Source organism: Psammomys obesus, unplaced genomic scaffold, assembly GCF_907164565.1.
Source record: "Psammomys obesus unplaced genomic scaffold, mPsaObe1.curated_primary_1811, whole genome shotgun sequence".
Lineage (NCBI taxonomy): Eukaryota > Metazoa > Chordata > Mammalia > Rodentia > Muridae > Psammomys > Psammomys obesus.
Window position 1 is genome coordinate 1,567,667 of NW_026596069.1, and position 18,964 is coordinate 1,586,630.

The 18,964-nt window shown below is 38.4% G+C and overlaps 1 protein-coding gene across 1 annotated transcript in view; it reads right to left on the bottom strand.

Annotated features, from left to right (window-relative positions):
• Nucleotides 1-18,964, bottom strand: part of Ctnna1 (catenin alpha 1) — a 124,889-nt gene that overhangs the window by 57,239 nt on the left and 48,686 nt on the right. The window contains exon 7 of the mRNA XM_055625295.1: nt 17,073-17,276. Coding sequence (XP_055481270.1) covers nt 17,073-17,276 — 204 coding nt within the window. The remainder of the gene's footprint in view (nt 1-17,072; nt 17,277-18,964) is intronic.

The window sequence follows — 18,964 nt, forward strand, 5'->3', positions numbered from 1 at the left end:
AAAAAAAAAAAAAATCCAGACTAGGCATGGTGGCACACACCTTTAATTCTGACATTTGAGAGGGAGAGGAAGGCAAATCTCTGAGTTCAAAACCAGCTCGGTCCACAAAGTGGGTTTCAAAACAGCCAGGACTGTTACATGGAAGTAATAAGTAAATAAATAAATGAACAAATAAATAAGCAGTGTGCTATTAGAAAAATGGTAGTTAACTAAAAGTACTTGACAAAAGAGAAAGACTACATGGAACACAAGCAAAATTCAGAAAAAAGAAAATCAAGTAAGTAACACCTACTTTCAGGAGAGCATGAAGGTTATTTTCTTATACTGCTGGTTCAACAGCCACTAAACTTAGCCCTTTGTGGAAAATAATTGCCCCTCTCAGTCCCCAACTCAACCATTTCCATAAAAATAAAACTGAAAATCTTTCATGTAAAAATGAAAGCACCAAATCCAACAGTATATCTTTCAAGGTTAGCCACTGCTACAACATATACAATGCTTTAAAACAATTTAAAAAGCAAATGCTCAAAAAAAGCAAAAAGTAATGGTTAAATAATTTATAGTAAGCCCACATTCTGAATTGAAATACATTTTAAATAAATCCAAACTCAGCAATAAGAATAAGATTTTAAAGTTTCCTCAAGAGGGTTAGAGAGCTGACTGAGAGGTTAAAAGCACTTGCAGAGGACCCAGATTTGATTCCCAGCACCCACATGGTGGCTCACAACCATTCATAACTGATAACAATCAGAGAATCTGACTGATTCTTCTGACCTCCATGGGCACCAGGCACATACATGGTATATACAGATAAGACACATGAGGAAAAACACTCATACACATAAAGTAAAATAAGCAAATGCCTATAACAAAAAAAAAAAAAACACCTTTCCCATGAAGTAATTTTAATAAAAACATGCAAGACTGTAAGCAATGATAGCATTCATCTTCAACAAGAGAACATGCCAGGGGGGGGCAATGATTACAGTTTGGTAATTTGGGCGAACTAAGAATTTATCATATAAGCAGAAGAAAGTGTGCAAAGTATTCATACCAAATTGCTAAGGACAGTTTCTTTGGGGGAAAGAATGTAGGAGAGATGTAGATAAAGGGAAGAGAAGAGGAAGACAATGAAAGGATCCAGCATGCATCAATGTAAACTAGATCTACGTAAAAGCTCTGTGTATAAAAATAGTAAGAGACAAATTAAGTTACTTCTACATGACTTTTATTTTTATTGTACAGCCATATTTATTAAGGTGAAGCATAATTTCTCATTAAAAAAGAAATATAGGCTGTACAAAAAGAACCTACAGTTGAACTATCATCTTCATGGGTCTCAACTGGATCTTGAAATTAAGGGTGGGGCTCAGAAAAGGAAAAGTATACTGACAGTGGAAAGTAAGATATATAATGGAAAAGAGGCTAGAATCACTGTTCTGGAACACTGCTCAAGAAAGAAGTAAAGTACATCCCTCAGCATCCCTGGAAACAGAAAGGTCAAAATGCTACCATGTAGACTCACAAGCAAAGCTTACCTTCATAGGGCACATTGGGACACCTTTACAAGTACTGAAGGAGTCCACACCATTCAAGTACTCAATGCTTTAATGGCAGGTCCAGAACTATGACAATACTAATCAGGATTCCCAAGCCAACTGTGTAGACATATACTGAGTATCTCCCCTGCTTAGAGACAGAAGCTTCTGTTCCCCTCCACTGTACAACCATAGCCCATAGGCAAAGTAGAACCAGCTGCCATGAATACCAGGACTGATTCCAGAAGCTGTGAAGTCAAGAATTCCAGAAAAATTATGGTCAGAATTTGGGCATACTAGTGTCCGCAGGATAGAAGAAACAAGGCCTCCAAATAGAGACTGAAGAAGGCAGGCTAGAATATAGCTCAATAGAGTCAAGCATTTGGCTAGCATGCACAAAGCCCTACGTTTGTTTCCCAGCAACATGAAAAGAAAGAGAAAGGGAAGAGAGTTACTGTAGTCTCTCCTTTCTCCTAGTTACCTATGCCATGTTCAAAATAGAACACACTGTGAAATTGTCCTAAATCTCAACTTCCTGGACATCATTGAATATAAAACACTATACTGTGTGTTTTCACACTGATACCAGCTGGTACATGGCAGAGTGTACCTCCTGTTGATATACACTTCTTTCTCCCTAGAACACAGCATCCAATTTCTATCAGGACTTTTTCAGTATCCCTTAAACCAAACATAAGACTCTTTTTGCATGGTTACAGCTGCAATTCCAATATTAGAATGCAGACACTGCCACCACTCACAAAGCAGAACTTATTAGACAGGAATGGGCTCTTGTTTATGTTATAACAATGATTTAATAATAGCAACCAAAATTAAGAAAGAATAAAGTATGCATTTGTGTACAAGAACCAGATTTAGGAGTTAAAGACTATAGTAGATGAGCAAGCAAACTGAAAAAGACAGTACTAAAAAGATAAAGGTTCCAAAATTGTTAAAGTGAATGCTTTCAACAACCTATAATGACAAAAGAATAATAAATTAATAAAGTGTAAAAAAAAACCTACATCTCAAGAAAAGCATCTGAAAGAATATATTAAATGCCTAGTAGCTGGAAAAATAACACTAAGATAAATTATTATTAATTATTGGTTAAAGAAAATATCAATATTATAAAGAACAATCTATGTAAAATCACCTAGTCAAGGCCACTCAATATGACATGGCTGAAAAACAATTCAGATGTAAAACAAGACAAAATGGTGATTTCTACACTTATGACCTCTATAGCTCACTGTGTTAAGTAAGGGACTATAAACTGATGCCACAGCAGACACAGAGATAGAAACTGAAGCACAGGGACCAAATCTAGTGCAGAGGCAAAGAGATGTGAATTATCTTCCTTGGGAGAAACAGAAAAAGAAACAGGTTTTAGACAAGAAGGGGGTTGTAGAGCAAAACTGAGTGATCTAAAAGCTAAGTAAAAAAGCAAAATTTCTTCAAATTATAATAACACCTGGTTCACATTCAATGACTCATTCATTATAAGGCTGGAAGGCTTTGTTTGTTTGTTTGTTTGTTTGTTTGTTTGTTTGTTTGTTTGAAAAGGGTGTTTAGGAACTGGGTGTGGTGCTGCACTCCAAGGGAAGACAGCTCTAAGCTCAAGGCAAGCTTGACCAAACAAGGAAGTCATGTCTGAACAGTTCAAGAAAATACTATTTTCCTCTTTAAAGACGTCTTTAGATTAACTTGCGTGTGTATGCACATGACTTACTGTATCTACATGTTTTGGAAGATACAGGAAGCTATATAGAAAACCTACATACGGCTATAAAAGGGATAAGAAAGAACTTCTTTTTTACAGTCTCTTATACTCTTTACATTTTTTGAACATATAAATACAATGCCAATTTTAAGGATTTTTTTTAAAATATGTTTTTCAGGGCCAATAAGATGGTCCAAGGAGTAAAGGTACTTGCCACCAAGCCTAACACGCCACGTTTGATCCTGAGAATTCGTACGGGAGAAGGAAAAACTGACACCTGTGACACACACAATAAATAAATGTAATTTAATTTCTAAGTAAAAATGTCTTACCAAGCATAAAGAAATGCCATGGGATGTATGTATTCCTTTAAACCTGAAAGCAAAGTCAGGTGTATCTCTGTCACTTGTAGGCCAGCCAGGGCTATATAGAGACAACTTGTTTCAGAGATCAGTGGATAGAGACAGTAGAAGATACCACATTAAAAATCTCAATTCAAAACTAAGATCTCTGTCCAAATGTGAATTATGTGCCATTATTAGTTTTTGGTAGCCAATGACTAAGTCCAGAGATAACACTGGCCAGCAAAGGCTCACATCTCACACGCAGAAGGCGGCAGCAGCCAGGCAGCAAGCCTGGCTTCACAGTCAGTCCACCCTATCTAGTCAGACTTCCTCTTCCTAAGAATCTTCCCCTCCATCTCTTGAAAAGCCTTTGAGAGAAAGACCCATTACAACATGAAAGGGAAGACCTTCAGACTCCATTCTGCCTGTCCCGCTGTCTTTTTTAGTAACATATAGACAATGTTTAAACTCACATGTGGCTAATTACTCATCCAGTTCCTGAAACAAGGAGCTAGAGGGCTTTTTAAATTAGGAATAAAAGCTCATTCATAATAGCTTTCCCCTAGCATTAGATTTTTCTTAAATAAACTAGAGAACAAATACAAACACAACATATAAAAATGAGTAAGAAAAGAAACACATATAGTGTTCAAATAGCAAGTCTATTTCTAATTCAATCATCAAATAAATCGAAAAGGAGTAGAAATGAATAACGAAGAGATTTTTATACAGAGAAGCCTATTCAAAACTCAATTCAGAGAATGAACACTGATGATGGGTCTCGCTTCCCTATGCCAAATAACTCAGAATTAACTATGGAGTATGTCAGACTCCAGAAAAATGTACATTTTAATAGTAAGGAGAATATAATATGAATCTGGGAACAAGGCCACCAACTTCACTGAAGATAGTGGGGCACAATAAAATAAGTTCTGCAACAGTCAGTGGAGATGTACTGACTGAAAATTAATATATTCTTTAGCCATTATTACCAGGGTCCACATAATGACCATAGCTCAAAGCAGAGAGAAGGAAGTGGATCAAGAGAATAAGCTCTTTTACCAACAGAATGTTAAATGTAACTACCTGACAAAACCCTTGGAAACTTAAGTTTAAAAATAAAAGGAGGACTTGATGTTTGAACCATTTGGTTATAAAGCAAAAGAGGTTCAGTAACGGCAGGGACATTACAGAGATGTGGCCACGCCTTGATGTGGCTCTCCAGCCTCACAGCCATGCTGTGTGCTCGGGCACTACCGTCATGCCCAGCAGCCAGGGGCAGCAGCACACACTCGGGCACAGTTAGGGGATTTTCACACTCAATGTAGCTGTCAAGGATCAGAACAAAGTCTCTCCACAGACAAGTCCTACACTAATATAGTGCACATGTATTACAAGTCATTCAATATTCCTGAAGACAAAGCTTCAAAATAAGAATGCGTTTCTCCCACAAGCAAAACCAACCAGTTTCACCATGGCAAAATGCAAATTTTTTCATGTGATTTCTTAGAACTTTCTACACTTTTATTTATGTAGTGCACGCATGGTGTGGCATGAAGATGTCAAGAGTGGGTTTTATCCTTCTATGCTGTGGGTTCCAGGGACCAAACTCAGATCATCAGCTCGGGGGCAAGACCTCTCCCTGGCTGAGCCATCTCGAGGCTCACCAGATCTATCTAAAGAAGCACAGGTAATAAGAAGGACTCCTGCTAGCGTCACAACCACAAAAGACACACCCACCGGCCTGCACAGGCTTTGCCATCTTCAGGTTTTACCCTGGGCTCCTTGGTCCTACAGGAGGAAAATGCCAGTGGCACACAGCCTTAAGAAGCAGCAGTGAAGAGCAGGCTCCAGATGTCCCTCCTCAAAATAAGCTTTGTTAAGTACTTGCCCACACAAATCTCTACCAAAAACTGATCTTATTTTCCAACACAGCAGTAGAAATACCATTAAGCTTCTTTTGAAAGAAAGAAATCCAATAAAGCAAAAAAAGAGGCATTATACTTGACTTTTTCAACCAATATGGCAGCACAATACGATGTTAAGTGTGTGTGTGACTATGACAGACCCAGCATATTTTGTATGCTGATAAAAAGATTAAGTAAAAATACTCTTTAAAAATTATGACAGGTTAAAGAAACATCAGTTTCTTTCTAGTTGCAGAAAAGGCTGTAGAATAATCTTTAAAATACCCTTTCATGCTGGGCAGTAGTAGCGTACCCCTTTAATCCCAGGACCTGGGAAGTAGAGAGGCAGGGGATCTCTGTGAGTTGAAGGCCAACCTGGTCTACAAAGCAAGTCCCAGGGTAGCCAGGGCTACACAGAGAAACCCTGTCCTGAAAAACAAAAACAAAAAACAAACAAAAAAAAATCCCTTCATATGAATTTGTTTTAGGAGCCTGTTAAACTTTTGTCTGGTTGCAAACACTTACATATCAATGTATCAAAGTAGGAAGCAGGTTAACATTGATGGGGAAAGCTAGCAACAGTGCATAGCTATGGTGACCCTGACCTGCTGCTAGCTGCTATTCATTTTATAGTTATATGATATATAAAATGTATATAATTTATACATGTATTTATATTATGTACACAGAGTATCTAAGACTTGGTTTCTACTTACAAAATTCTTGCTACCTTCTACAGTGGAAATAAACTCATGCAACAAAGTTTCAGGATTACTAAATGCTGCAAAGAAGCTGCCAATTCTAACCACTGGTTCAACCAAAAAGGGCTTCCTTGAGACACACACACATACATACATACATACATACATACACACACACACACACATACACACACATACACACGCACACGCATACCAAGAAGAAGGGACTCCCTCTTCAGGTTTGGCAAAGCTGACAAGATGGCAGCTTTGGCCTGCTGGACAGCACCAAACATTACTGAATACTGCCAGGCGGGGAAGTCCCATAGGTGTATCTGAAAGACCAATAAGACCTGTATAACTACCTGAAAATTCAGGCTGTCGAGGAGACAAAAGAGAGTAAGCCCACAACTTCTGCTACACACTTTTTGTTTGTTTGTCTTATTTTGTTTTTTTGAAACAGGGTTTCTCTCTATGTAGCCCCGGCTGACCTGGAACTTGCTTTGAAGAGCAGATTAGCCTCAAATTCACAGAGATCTGCCATCCTCTGCCTCCCTAGTGGATTAAAGGTGTGCGCCACCACGCGTGGCTGCCACCATGCTAGGCTCACTCCATGCTCACCTAGTCCTTCAGGCTCCACCAGTATTTTAAGCCACATCTGTAAAGCCTTGCTCTCTCTGGCCCCTCTCAAATGCAGATATGTAGTTAACAAAATAAAGTTAAACCCTTTGCACAGCTCTCAGAACTGCATAATCAAACTCTAGATACATATATGCACAATTTTCTATTAAGAACCTATATATGGTAATTGGATCTAAGAGATGGTTCAACAGGTAAAATGCAGGTGGTATACAAGCCTAGAAACCTAATTTCAATACCTGAAACCTACAAAAAGAGAATCAATGCTACAAAGTTGACTTCAAACCTCTGTATGCATACAGACATAAGCGCACACACACAGCTATATACAAAATCCTAAATTTTTATAGAATATAAAATACTCTAAAGGGAAACAATCTGCATTTTACAAATCCACCTGTTTTACAAAGGACATAAAATATAAGTGAAAATTAATCAGCCTGACTTCTACTTCTCGGTTCATGAACGTTTTTTTTGTTTTCTCCAAGACAGGGTTTCTCTGTGTAGCCGTGGCTGTCCTGGAACTCAGAATTCTGCCTGCCTCTGACTGCAGGATTAGAGGCATGCACCACCTCCACCCAGCATTAACTATTCCTTCATATTGATTCATGTACTGGTGCATATGTCTGTGTAGGGCATGCTCAGGCCGCAGTGTCGGGGTGAAAGTCAGAGAATAACTGTGGGACTCTGTTCTCTCTTCCCAACATGCAGATTCTAGAGACCAAATCAGATCTTTAGGCTTAGAAGCAAGTACCTTTACCTGCTGAGCCATCTTGAACTATTTTATAATGAATAATTTTTGATTCAACAATCTTTAACTCAACATTTGTATAATTTATGTAAAATAGCTACCAAAACTGTGGGCTATTACTGTACTCAAAACAAAGTTAGACCAACTTCACACACAATATATGCTTTAAACACTACCTGTATAATTCTGTCTGTAATAACAGACATTGAAAATGTCCAAAATGGAAAAAACATTCCCTACTTCACACAGGATCAACAAACTGCCCAAATTCCTATAGAAATACCATTTAGTTATCACAACAGACAGGACTCAAACTCACAGAGCTCTGCTTGCCTCTGTCTCCCCAGTGCTGGGGCAAAGGCATGGCAACCATTTCCAGTTTTGATATTTTTTCATATAATATTGAGACTTAGTTTTTACACATATAAACAAACCATTTTTTCAGACCTACCAAGAAATAAATAAAGACACACTAAAGTCCATAAACAAGTTTAAATGTTGCCTATCCAAAAAGATCTCCGTAACAGCAAATATCCACTCTTTTGTTTTGTTTCATTGAGATAAGAATCTCATTATGCAGCCTTGCCTGGCCTGGACCTCAATGCGTAAAGCAGGCTAGCATCAAACTCTCGGAAAGCTGCCGGACTCTGCCTCCCAACTGAATGGCTTAAAGGCATGTGCCATGCCCAATCCAAATACCTAGATTTTTTTTAAATATATGTGTATATGTGTGCATGTGTACAAGAAAGGAGGATGTTGGTACCTGTGTGTGTGCATATGGAAGTAAGAGGTTGTTGGGTCTCTTCCTCCATTACTCTCCACCTTATTTTTGGACAGGGTCTCTTACTGAATCTGAAGTTCACCATTTCAGCTAAGCTGGCTGGCCAGCAAATTCCCAGATCTATGTGCGTTCACATTCCAGTGCTGAGATACAAGCAAAATACAGATGTGCTTAACTTTCACCCAGGTGCCAGAGATCTAGAGTCAGAGTCAAGCCCTCTTGCTTGCCGGCCAAGTGCTCTTATCCAGAGAGCCACCACTCATGCCCCATAACCAACTTTACTCTGTTGCATGTGCCTTTCGTGGGTTTAGAAAAGTAAAAACAGGCTTAACAGGGTATTAAAGAATGTTAGACATTCTCTTCCTTCGCCCACATTAAATACACACACCCTAAAACTGTTGATTCACCGGATTCTTGGCTGCCAAAAAAAGTAGACTAGCTTAGTGTTGACATTTCCTTTTGGCAGTCATTAGTCCTTAATGTGTCACTGTCTAGAAGATAAATGAAATTGTTTCCTTCATTTTTACTTCTGCAACTCATTTTCTTGGACCTCAGAATATGCATTAAAGACTAAATCTACCTTAGAAGAAAGCTGACAATTTAAGATTTCATAATATAATAACAATGATTATCAAAACATATCTTTCTCTCTCTTCCCCCTTTCCTCCCTCATCCCCCTCCCCCCCAACCGTCTTTTCACTAGCGTCCAAGTCAGTCCTGGCTTCTTACACAGTAACTTCTACAGAGAGGCAAATTAAAGAGAGAGGAAAAAAAAATCCAACAGAGATTTACTAAAGTCTCTTGATATTTGTTGGTGAGCTATTCAGTGGCATAAGAAAAAGGACTACTAGCCAGTTTTGCTTGTAAAATGGTTTTTATTCCCACTAATCTAAATAGCTGCTGTTACTTGCTACCTAATAAAGCCCTGGTCATTCCTGGTTCTATTATTTTCTTCACTCTCTTCCCAATACCAACCCTTTCTTCCTATATGTATCTTACTCAGCATAAGAAGTTCTACGCTTGCTCTAGTGCTTTAGAAGGGCAATGTGCTTTACAGCCAAAGTTCTTCATTCTTATTTTTGTACCCACAAAATGAGCACCAAAAAGAAAAAAATTAGATAAAATGAGTAGTTATAGATGGGATACTATCAAATAAGGCTCCCTTTAACTTTGAATGCTATATTTTAATGATTAACTGCCAAAGCAAAGACTCTGAAATCATGCTGAAAAGAAAAGAAATAGGTGTGGAATGTAGTTCTGCAGCAATGTGCTTGTCTAGCATGAGTGAAGATTTTGGTTCAATCCCAACACCTCCATCATACAGTCCCAAAATGCTTAAAGCACCTAAAATGGTAAGAATTTCTCAATAAAAAACTTTTATGATGCAAGCTAGCTCAAACAACAAAAACAAAAATACCCCATCACTAAAATGTATTAAATTTCATCCAAAATCTAGAACCATAATGAAAATAATACCCAGTAAATTATTACAGTCAAATAAACACGCTCTTCTGCTATCCATAATAGATCTTTAAAAATAGGACTAAGGCTAGATGTGACCGTCGGAACATGGCAGCACATGCTCTGTGATCCCAACATTTAGAAAGTGTAAACAGAAGATCAGGAGTTCAAGGTCAGCCTTGACTATGTGGGACGAGAGGAGGGGAGAGGGAAGAGGAAGCCTTGGTATATTCCTCATTCACACCATTGCTCACCAACACTCGTGTGACCTGACTGCTCTATTATTTTTCTCCTTTAGTTTCTACTGCTAAATGAACTATCATCCTATTATTGACATACAAATGCTAGAACTACCTGAGACATCTCGGGGACTGGCAGGTCCACCCGTGGGGACTAGAGAGGCACCTGGCAGTGCAGGAAGAAACTGATGGCAAGGACGGCACTCCTAAACATGCACTACAGTGACATGCGGCCACAGTAATGGTCAGTGACACCTATTTCTTAAACACATCTTAGTCAGGGTTTCCACTGCTGTGACAAAACATCATAACCAAAAGCAACTTGGGGAGGAACAGACTTACTTCAGCTTACATATCCAATTTTTCACCAGCAATACAGCTTTTTTCCCCTCCCCAACCCCAACTCCCTAGGTAGCCTGGTACTTACTATATAATCCAGGCTGGCCTTCATCTCAGAGATCCTCTCCCTCCGAAGTTCAGAGAATAAATGTGACTCAAAGCAATGAAAAGTAACTCCAACCATGACTTCAGTGTTAAATTTAAAGAGTAATTAGCAGAAAAGTCATGGATGTGATGACACCTGCACTATGCTTCACTGACTAACATAAACTGCAATCGTCACAAAACCAGAAATTAGGGTGTGTGTAACCATAAAACCACAGCAGAAGGCTAACTGTTCCAACACATCTGAAAATAAAACTTGTAAGACAACCTACTGGTCAGATGTTATTTCAGCATAAAGTAAACCAAAAGAAAACATTTTCCTTATTAGCTTCCAAATCACCCCATTATAAAAAGGTCATACAGCCTTTTTCCTTCTTTCTTGAGAATGACCAAAGAGAAATAGTCATTCTTTGGTTCAATAAGGCAAATGTTCTACTTTTAAATAAATAAGCTATTTAGTGATTGGCAAGTAGTACTAATTAGCAACCATCAGAGGTAACCACAGACATCCCAAAAATCAACAAAAAAATGAGGACATACACTCAGAGAAGAAAAGTAGTATATCCTCTGCAAACTTCTGCTCTTCTAATTTTGTATTATGACAAAGATATGTCAACCAAAAAGGCAACTTTTAATAGAACAGGCCTGAAGCCAGGGCTGGAAACATCTTCACAGACAAGGTTCTGTGTCTGCCCTGGGGAAGGACAGTTCTGAAACTGTGCTCACAGAAGAGATGGAATTGCATGTCAGAGAGCATCTAAACAGACACCTCTAAGTAACTATATTTTGGGAACAGGGAGAGGAACATGCCACCCTAAAGCAAAAAGAAAAAACTCTGTTGCTGACTTGAGCCCTGACAATAAACATCCATCCCAGCCCCATCACCCTATAAGAACACTTGAAAAGTAGAGGAAGGAGAATCAGAAGTCCAAGGTTCAGGGTAATCTTTTTCCTACATCAAATTCAGTTTAAGAAAATAAAACCATAATCTTTTTTTTTTTAATTTATTTATTATGTATACAATGTTCTGCCCGCATGTACACCTGCACGCCAGAAAAGGGTGCCAGATCTCATTACAGATGGCTGTGAGCCACCATTTGGTTGCTGGGAATTGAACTCAGGACCTCTGGAAGAGGAGCCAGTGCTGTTAACCTCTGAGTCATCTCTCCAGCCCTAAAACCATAATCTTAACGAGTGTTTACAACTTTAAGCCCTCTAAGACACTCCACTATTCAAAACAAATTTTACATGAACAAAAAAATACTAGTACACAAAGTTATCACTCATATGTGCATATGTATATATAATGCATATTTGTGTGTTGTGATTGAGACTATGTACTGAGGCTGACTTAGAACTTACGAGGTCCCCCAAGTGGGCCTCACGTGTAACCCTCTTGTCTCCATCTCCAGGGTACATGGATACCAAGTGTGAAACACAATTACCAGCAAACTTTTAGTTTTAGATATTTGTCATATATGGGGATCATGCATAAAATAAAAGAGGTAGCCTCCCAAACCACAAATGTTACATTCAAACAATCATTATTTTAAATAAATCATTAGCAATATATGACAGCTTTGCCAAAAGCTAAAGCTATCTTGGACCAAAATGAATAAGGAAGAACTTGGGCCCAGACCCAAAGGATACATCTATAATCCAACTCCTACCTAAGGACCACTGTAGATGAGGGGTCAGAAAGACTGTAAGAGCCAGGGGAATAGGAAGTTTGCTATGAGATTGTATCTCCTAGGACTATCAGAAGCTACACCCTTAAAGTCACGCCAACATGACTGCCTAAACATGCACTGAACAAAGACAACAACAGAAATCCTAAGCCAGATGGGAGGAAAGCCTACGAGGCTTCACTCCACATAAAGAACTGTAGGCCGCGAAGGACTGGAGAAAGTCTTCCCTAGGAAAGAGCACACCAGTTGTTATCCAATACCAAATGGTCAGTCCTGAAAACATACATACAAGTAACATTCTACAGACTGAGCAGGTTGTACTTATGTGTTTAGGAACACACACACACACACACACACAGAGAGAGAGAGAGAGAGAGAGAGAGAGAGAGAAAGAGAGAGACAGAGACAAAGAAAAACACAGACAGAGAAACAGGGGTGGGGGAGCTAAAGTGATTTCAGGAAAAAAAGACTGCAAAACTGAGAAGGGATTAACATCCAAACTGAGTGCTTCCCCTTACTATATTACAAAGTGAATATTAACTGTATTACAAATTCATGCATTCCACACCAAACTAGTAGCAAATTAAATTAAAATGTTCTGCCTGATATATTAGCATAATGAAGGCTCAATATATGTCCAGTTCAATTCAAAAAATGGTCAGTTACTGTGTTCATCTTTTGAGATTTTACAACTACCATGTTCAATGTTTTAGAACAAAAACAAAGAAAGACTAGAGAGTTTGGAGCTCAGCAGTTTAGAACACTTGTTGCTCTTGCAGAAGACCTGGGATCAGTTACCAGGACTCACACGATGGCTCATAACTTCATTTCCACAAGATCTGATGAACACTTGCTGACCTCCACAGGTACCAGGAACACAGGTGGTACAAAGAAATACACACAGGCACAACACTCAGACTCAGACATACACACACACAGAGATAAAATGGATACTTAAAGGGCCTGGAAAGATGATCAGCAGTCAAGAGCACCTGCTCTTACAGAAGTTAATTCCTAGCACCTACATGGTAGCTCATAACAATCCGTCATTGCAGTTGTTCAAGGGAGTCCCTAAGCCCTCTTCTAACCTGAGCACAAACAGACATAAAAACAAAACATTTGTAATACACACATGCTCATTAATGTATCCTTAGGAAACATCATCTTAGCTGGGCACAGTGGTAGCTCACATCTGTAATTCCAGTACTCTGGGAGGCTGAGGCAGAAAGATTTCCCAAATTCGAGGCCAGCTTGGGCAACAAATGGAAAAGAAGAAAACTAAACTAAACTGAACTAAACTCACACACAACAAACTAAAAAGAAGAAGAGGCGAAAGAGGAGAGAAAGGCAGCCAAGCAGGCAGGCAAGCACAGATACAACTAAACAGGCCCTTGACACCTTTAGCCTAACAGTACAGTTCTAAGCATTAGGAAATGCAAGGTATAATGGCTATTAGGCATGGATTACGGTACCATTCTAGGCAGTCACCCACCTGAGCTCGCTAGTTACTCAATTAGAATTATGCAACAGAAATAATATGCAAGTCAGAAACATATAACACGCACAGACTTTTAAATTTTCTACCACTCATTCGTAATAAAGCACGAGTAAAAATAAAACTTTTTAATTTTTCTCTCATATATTACATCAAACCAGTTTCATAAAAATAAACTCAAGAAGATATTTTACTTATTTTGATACTTATCAATAACCTACATTACATTGTTTTTCCATACTATTTGAAATCCAGTATTCAGAATATAGATATATATATTCTACACACTCTCACATACACACACATAAAATAACTGCCTAAAATCTCACCTGTCAGCTTTCAAGTACTCTAAGGCTATATGATGAATGGCTAACACAAGAAAAGGCACAGAGCTAGAACTGTGTAGGCCCATGCATAAAGCTTTATTCTCGCAATTTTGCAAGCCCTCACTCCAGACATATATGACCAGACTGTTGAGTAAGACTGCTCAAGACAAAACCAAATGGATTTCATTTTTAAAACTGAGTGTCCTTTATGTCCCAAACATTCATTGTGGTAAACTGTAAATCCTACTTACTTGTACTTATATACAGAACCCAAGTATTAAGACTTAATTTTTTTTTTTCCTTTGAGACAGGGTTTTACTATATAGCCTAGACAGGCCTCAAACTCAGTCTACCCATCAGTCTCCTGAGTGATGGGATTGATTACAAGCATGCCCAGCCGTAACAGCTTATAATTAATTTCAATTCACTTACTTTGAAACCCTCAAAGATTATGACACTCATTCAAAGCTGTTTTTCTTTCTCTAGAGCCTCCATACCCAGTTCAACTTTAGGCTGATAGATGAGAAGCGAAATAAATTGAACCACAATCAGCAGATTTCATTTCAATGTAACTGAGTAGACATTTGTAAAGCCACAAGGCTTCACTCCTTACAATTCCTATATAGCTGTCTTATGACAGTACCACTGTTAACTCTTTTACTATTTTATGTGTATGTATATGAATTCTGCCTGCATGTTTTCTGTATACCACATGTATACCAGGTGTCCTCAGAGTCCAGAAGAGGGTGTCATATCCTCTGGAACTGGAGTTGCAAATGGTTATTAGCTACCACGTGTGTGCTAGAAATCAAACCTAGGTCCTCAGCAAGAGCAGCAGCCCATTCCCTTAACAAATGAGCAATTTCTCCAGGTCCCGATTCCTACAAAATTTTTCCTGTCCCTCTAATGATATTCTCAACTCCATGTTAAGAACCTGTCTGTTTCAAAAGGAGTCTCACATTCCCTTCTATATGATACTCAAGACATTGCTCTACATGTGACGTGTGTTAACTAAAACCTGGCCAGTTAAATTCTGATTGTTATTGGGGGCTGAAATGTTTCCAGATGCTTCATAAGCAAAAGCCTATGTCCGGTTGCTTATGATTCTCTGGGCCTTTTTTCCATTCTTCCAGTTTGTTCCACTGACCTTTTTATCTCCACTACATTAATTCCTTATTTTTAAGGATTTTTTCCTTTTTTTTTTCTTTTTAGGTGAGGTCCTACCTTGTAGCCCTGGCTGTCCTCTTCCACCCAAGTGCCAGGATTAGGGCACATGCCGCCACCTCACCCCACCTGTTATTTTACTTTTAGTTTCGTGTGTATTTTGTATATCCGTATGCAATTTTGTGTATGTGAGTTCAATACGCCCAAAAGTCAGAAGAGGGTATCAGACTGGAGTTATTGGTGGTTGTGAGCTACCCAACATGGGTACTGGAAACTAAACTTGGGTCCTTTGGAAGAGGAAGAAATACTCTTAACCACTGGACCTTCTCTTCAAGCCCTAACTTCATTAATTTTGAGACAAGGTCTCACTATATATCCCTGGCTAGCCTGGAACTCATGGAGATTCAACTGCCTGTAGAGTGTGTGGACCACCACTCCTGAATTTCTAATCATTCTACACAAAATTGCGCCTTTTCTTGTTATATGAATTGATGAAATATAATACTTAAGTTTTCTCTTTAGGAGAAACATAACGAAAAATCATTTTCCAATCTGAATCTCAAGCTTTTCCATGCATTTTAATGCACTTAATGCAGCCCATATTTCCACTGCGACTCATCAACCACTTCCTACTTAACTCAACTTCTAATCTCATTTTTTTAGCTAGACCACCTACAATCAAAACATGGCAATGACTTAAAATAATATGCTTCACTAACCTCACAATATGGTTGAATGTGGTAAAAACAGAAAGGCATTCATCTGCTCCCTAGAATACCATCATGGCTCAGCATCACCCTTTCATTTTTAAAGGCATGTAAGTGAACAAAACAAGATGTGCAGTAAAAATATGAGTAAAAAAGCCAACAACTAATATTTTTATTTGGAAAAGTATTAATTAAATAAGTAAAACACCACTAGGAATAACTAATTTGTTTCATCACATCTCCCTCTAAAATACTTTATTTTGAAAAATACTAAAATGTACTACTAGTTAATGAAACCGTTCTCTATTGTACACAGTCTAACAGTGTCTTCACTATACCAAGCGCTCGAGGATGAGGTCATTCATACTCAGCACACCACAGGCAAAGAGTCAGAGCTACTATTATTTACACAATGCAGAGTAGAGTGAGCATGGGGCAGTCAGCCTAGTGATAGGAGCGCAGGCAATACTTTAAGATATTTTTATTTATTTACTCCTCCTTAGAGCAATAAAATATTGGGTAGAGGGCTGAATCACAGTAAACTTAAGCTAGAACTAAATAATTGAAGTGGCAAAAGTATAAAGGAAGGAGAAGGAAAGGCACATAACTACAGAAAAAACAACAGTTACAGTATTTTCTATGGTTAAAAAAAAGCCAAATACCAAATTTTATATGCTTTCTTTCTGATGAGCATTTTCTTATGCACCGTGTGTGGAAGCCCCTCGTATCTTCCTCAGTTGTTCTATATATTGTCTTTTAAACAGTCACTTACTAAGCTGAGAGCTTACAAACTGGCTAGACTGGCTGGCCAAGAAGACCCAAATATCCACCTGCCTCCACCTCCCAGTCTAGGATTACAGGCAAGTACCATATTGCCTAGCTTTTCAAAACAAAGATGTTAAGGACCTGAATGCAAATCATCATGCTTATAAGGTAAGATTTTACCAACTCAGCCATCTCCCCAGCACCATATGCAGATAAAGCACCCACATGATAAATTAGATTGATACAGAGATGATAGATAGATAGATAGATAGATAGATAGATAGATAGATAGATAGATAGATAGATAGATAATCAGACAGACAGACAGACAGACGGAGGCTGCCATCAGTCATAAAAAAATCACTCGGATTTCTTAGATCAAAGGGAAGTTCTGACACTCACATTGCCCATGTATTCTGACAGCAGGTCCTGGAGAGCCTGGCGGACCGCATTGCACTCTGCCACGATGCGCTCACGCCGGTCATCACGTGTGCAGGATGAGTCGGCCATCAGAGCAGCTCCACTAATGATGCTTTCCAGGCGTTCCTCCAGTGAAGGCCTGAAACGCTCCTCGCTGAAGCTCAAGGGGTCCACAATGATTTGTTTCTACAGAGAAAGTGTTACTGAAGTTAATATTCATGTCTGTTCCCTCGGTTATTCAAAAGGCAAAGAAAGCATTGATCAGGAATATCGAGATGTAATCCCAACAGCTAAAAAGCATTCATAGCAGACAAAGGCCCTCCCATGTAAGTTGTCAGTGATCACTACTCAAAGAGGGCACTGTTAACCAAACAGGGCCTGAATAAAGTATGACATCACAAAAGCAAACACAGTGTATCATGTTCACAGTACTTTTCCTAAACATCTAAATGTCAGCCTACATAATATTGGCTATTAAAATTATCAAGTGATAACTGTAAAGAAAGTAAGAACTCTATATGCAGTTTATAACTGCTACAAGACAGAACTGTTTCACCATAAACAATTTAAGTACTGACTTTTGCTCCTAAGGAAATTCATTTATAATAAACTAATAATCAACTATATGCATACCTATTAAATACAATTGACCTTCACAACAATAAATGTCTATGCAAATATTTTGGCTTTAATTTTTAATTTCCTTCCTTAATAATTTCTGCCAAAAGCTTGGTATTTTTCTTTTTTTTTTCCTAGCATTTTTTTTTTAATTTTTTATTAATTACACTTTATTCATTTGGTATTTTTCAGTGAGCAAACATTTCTCCCTTTCTTTCCAAAGAAGCTTTTATTTTGAAAGTGACAGCATAACACCTTCAGTTAATTATTAGACTACATTTTAGCTGACCATTACTCTTGCTAAATTTCGTTATTACACGATTTCTCTGATCAGGGTTGAATCCAGAGCTGGAGGTGTAGCTCATTAACTGGAAGAGCACTGCCCTAACCATGTGTGTGGCCCTGCACTCTAACACCGTCAGTCATGGAGGAAGAGAATAAAATACAGAACATTCATATCCGGACAACAGAAATGAAGAACAAATGGTCATAGATCTTAACATTATCACTGAACTATAATGTAGTAATCAGTTAGTACAGTCCCTTATCTTACAAATGAAGAAACTGTGACCATAAAAAGGTGGGTGTTTCCAATCTACTACTCTACTTAGTGTAAACATGTTCCTTACTTAGTACCTTGAAAAGACAATAATGCTACCAAATTTGAAACAGAAGAAAACGATGCCAGTATGTTACAAGATATATCCTAACAACCAAAAAGGTCATTTTATGTTTAATTCTTTAAGATAAGAACTAATGACCGAGTTCAGTAGTAATTTGCCGAGCATGGATGAGTCCTTGAGTTTAATTTTCTGCAATACAAAAGAAAATAAAACTCTCAGGTAAAAACTCAATTTCAATACCATGGTCTTTAGGCAAAGCACTCCCTTCTCCTGCCATGCTTTATGAAATGGCCTGAATCATGCATATCAGCCAAGAACCAATTACCCAAGGACAAGGAAGACACAAGGCAGGGAGGTGGGGGCTCCTGAAAACAAAATACATTCCATCAATTTGATGCCACAAAACATTTCAGTTATGGAAGATGATAGCTACCTACTGTTTTCTTCAACAACTGGCTTAAAACAAAGCTAGTCATGGTGGTACAAGGGAAGGCTGGGGAAGAATAATGGATTGGAGGTTAGCCTAGACTACATACCAGAACCAGTTTCAAAAAAGGAAAGAAAGAGACAGAGAAAGAGAGAGAGAAAGGAAGGAAGGAAGGAAGGAAGGAAGGAAGGAAGGAAGGAAGGAAG